At 44.3% G+C, this 2,456-nt stretch overlaps 1 protein-coding gene across 1 annotated transcript in view; it reads right to left on the reverse strand.

The window, feature by feature from the left end:
* Nucleotides 1-2,456, reverse strand: part of SDAD1 (SDA1 domain containing 1) — a 54,387-nt gene that overhangs the window by 14,919 nt on the left and 37,012 nt on the right. The window contains exon 13 of the mRNA XM_019522325.1: nt 1,288-1,415. Within this exon, the coding sequence (XP_019377870.1) occupies nt 1,288-1,415 (128 nt within the window). The remainder of the gene's footprint in view (nt 1-1,287; nt 1,416-2,456) is intronic.

The raw sequence follows: 2,456 nt of genomic DNA on the forward strand, positions 1-2,456 counted from the left end.
TTGAAGTGATTAAAAAGAAAAAAAACCCAACTCACTACTTGCTGCTCTTCATCTGAGGAATGGTGCACATCAATCCATTCTTCATCTTCATCATCTTCCTCACTTGTGCTGGCACTTTCCCATCCATCTGCAGAAGGAAAAAGGCACAGAACCACTAACTAAAATTATATTCAATAATGTAACCTCTAGATAACTGAAAAAGTTAGGACTGGAACACAAACTCTTGCTTCCATCCATGACATCTCTTCTTGCAAATATGCACTGTTGCCAAAGAAGCAGTTTTAAATTACTTCCGTTTGATTTCCATTTGAATCGTTTGTGAAATTATTCAAATATCAGGCAAGCATTGTTTGCCAACTTACTATAGAAATCTGATTACTATTTAAAGCTGTATATTTTTAAGCAATATCCATAATGTTTTAGATACCCTACAAAATCCCTGCCCTGCTCAAAATTGTTTGCATCTCCGTAGCAGTAAGATTTCTGCATTTGTGCACGCATGCATGTGCGTGCGCACACACAAGCACACAGAGCAGTGGTAATGGCTTGTAGTAATCTGAAACTATCAAGTCAAGTAATTATTCTACTGTGCAGGGCACCTTATACATATGTATCTATCTATTTCCTTTACTGTGTCCAACCTCCAATTAGTTTACTTGAATATCAAAGCAACACACATTACATGAAAGAATCACATATTTTCAACAATCTGAGTGGTATTTTACTTAATTGTAATTGAAGAGACTGATAGACATACAAAGTATTGCAGAAAAGTAAAGAAATAGGACACAAACTAATTTTTACCTGGGTATTGACATTTTGCTTTTCCAATATGCTTTGATAGTAATGCTTGTTTCCTTCCCCTGTTGCATACAGAAACTGGCAGAAGCCACACATACTTTCAATGTACCCAGCTTTTCCCAGACGCATTAACCCCAATTTACAATACCCCTGCTTATTCAAAGTTAACAACCAAACAGATGTTTCCCTTGGGGAGAGCATGCAGTTTTGAAGACATATGATATATTTTGCTTTAAAGATGAATCTTTAAGGAGAAGCCTTGAAGGTGACCCTCTTATTTCTTACAGTCAAAGCAGCACAGAGCTAATGTCAACCAGAAAGAGGGCATTAACACTGCTGCTTCACTGAACAGATACAGGTAAGGCCTGGGTTATTCAAGACTTCACCATGACAATTTTAAGAAAGAGGTTACAAGATTTTTTATATAGTATTTGAATTTTAGTGGCAATGCGGTAGAGCACAGAAATACACACAACCAACCAACCTTCTTCTTCCCTTCCTCCTTCCTCTTCTTTCTCACCCTCTAATATTTCTGCTCCTGGAATATAATCTTTGGCATCCAGTTCTCCATACTCATGGATTCTGGCTTCTAATGAAGCCTCAGTAGGTTTACCCTGTATGTAAACAGAGCATAGTTTAAGCAGACCCTTCCTTTAAAACTACCTCTCTGTAAAATTAAAAGTTGTTTCTTCTTCAGTGAAAAAGCAAGTTATCTGCCAATATTAATAGAGAGTCAAGTGCATATATATACTCCCAAATTTGAGAAAGCATGGATCAAATAACTACAGGTTAGTCTTATTTATAACTGTTATAAACTGGAAATAAACAAGCATTGCTACAACAGGTCCATAACCCAGGGGTGGGCAAAATATAACCTGTGGGCCAAATCTGGCCCGTCAGCTGATTGGATCTGGCCAGCAGATGGGCACCCCCCTCCCCCAATTAACTGCATCTGGGCCAGCCAGCAGCTGCCCCTGCTGTGCCCTACATGGGGCTGAGTCCCATCCACTCCTGCCTGGGGCAGCATGTGCTGTGCTCCCAGACTCCCCTGCTGGTGGGCCCCAGCCCTGGCCAGCGGGCACAGCTTCCAGGCAGGGCTGTTGCTGATGTGCTGGGCAGGTGGGGTGGGAGCAACAGCAAGAGTCAGTGTGACTTGGTTGCAGCCCTTCCGGGAAGGCATGGGACAGAGGCCAAGACGGTTGGTGGTGCCAGACTCAGCTCCTTCCCCCGGGGTTTCCCTTGCTGTCCACCAGCAACAGCAGTTGCTTCCCTGCCCCTCTGCAGCATGCTGTGAGCAAGGCAGGCAGTGCTGATCTCCCCCACACCTGATGAGTGGAGGGGCTAGGCTCAGCCATGCCACAAAGACTGGGCTGGGGAAGAAGCCCCCATCCCCCCCACCCAACCCACCCATACCCCAAGCACGCATCCCACATACACATCCAGACTGACCCCATACACTCCACCCCCCACCATACTCATACACACACCCAACACTCTCCCACACACACCACACCCCAACACCACCGTACTCACACCCCTCTACCCCTCACATAGCCAACCACACTCCAAACTATTGCCACACCCCCATCCTACCCACCCCAACCACACACATACACCCACATACCCTGTTGTATATGAAACATTCCTGAAATAAC

This window comes from Gavialis gangeticus, unplaced genomic scaffold, assembly GCF_001723915.1.
Source record: "Gavialis gangeticus isolate Ggan-Ray unplaced genomic scaffold, GavGan_comp1, whole genome shotgun sequence".
Taxonomy (NCBI): domain Eukaryota; kingdom Metazoa; phylum Chordata; order Crocodylia; family Gavialidae; genus Gavialis; species Gavialis gangeticus.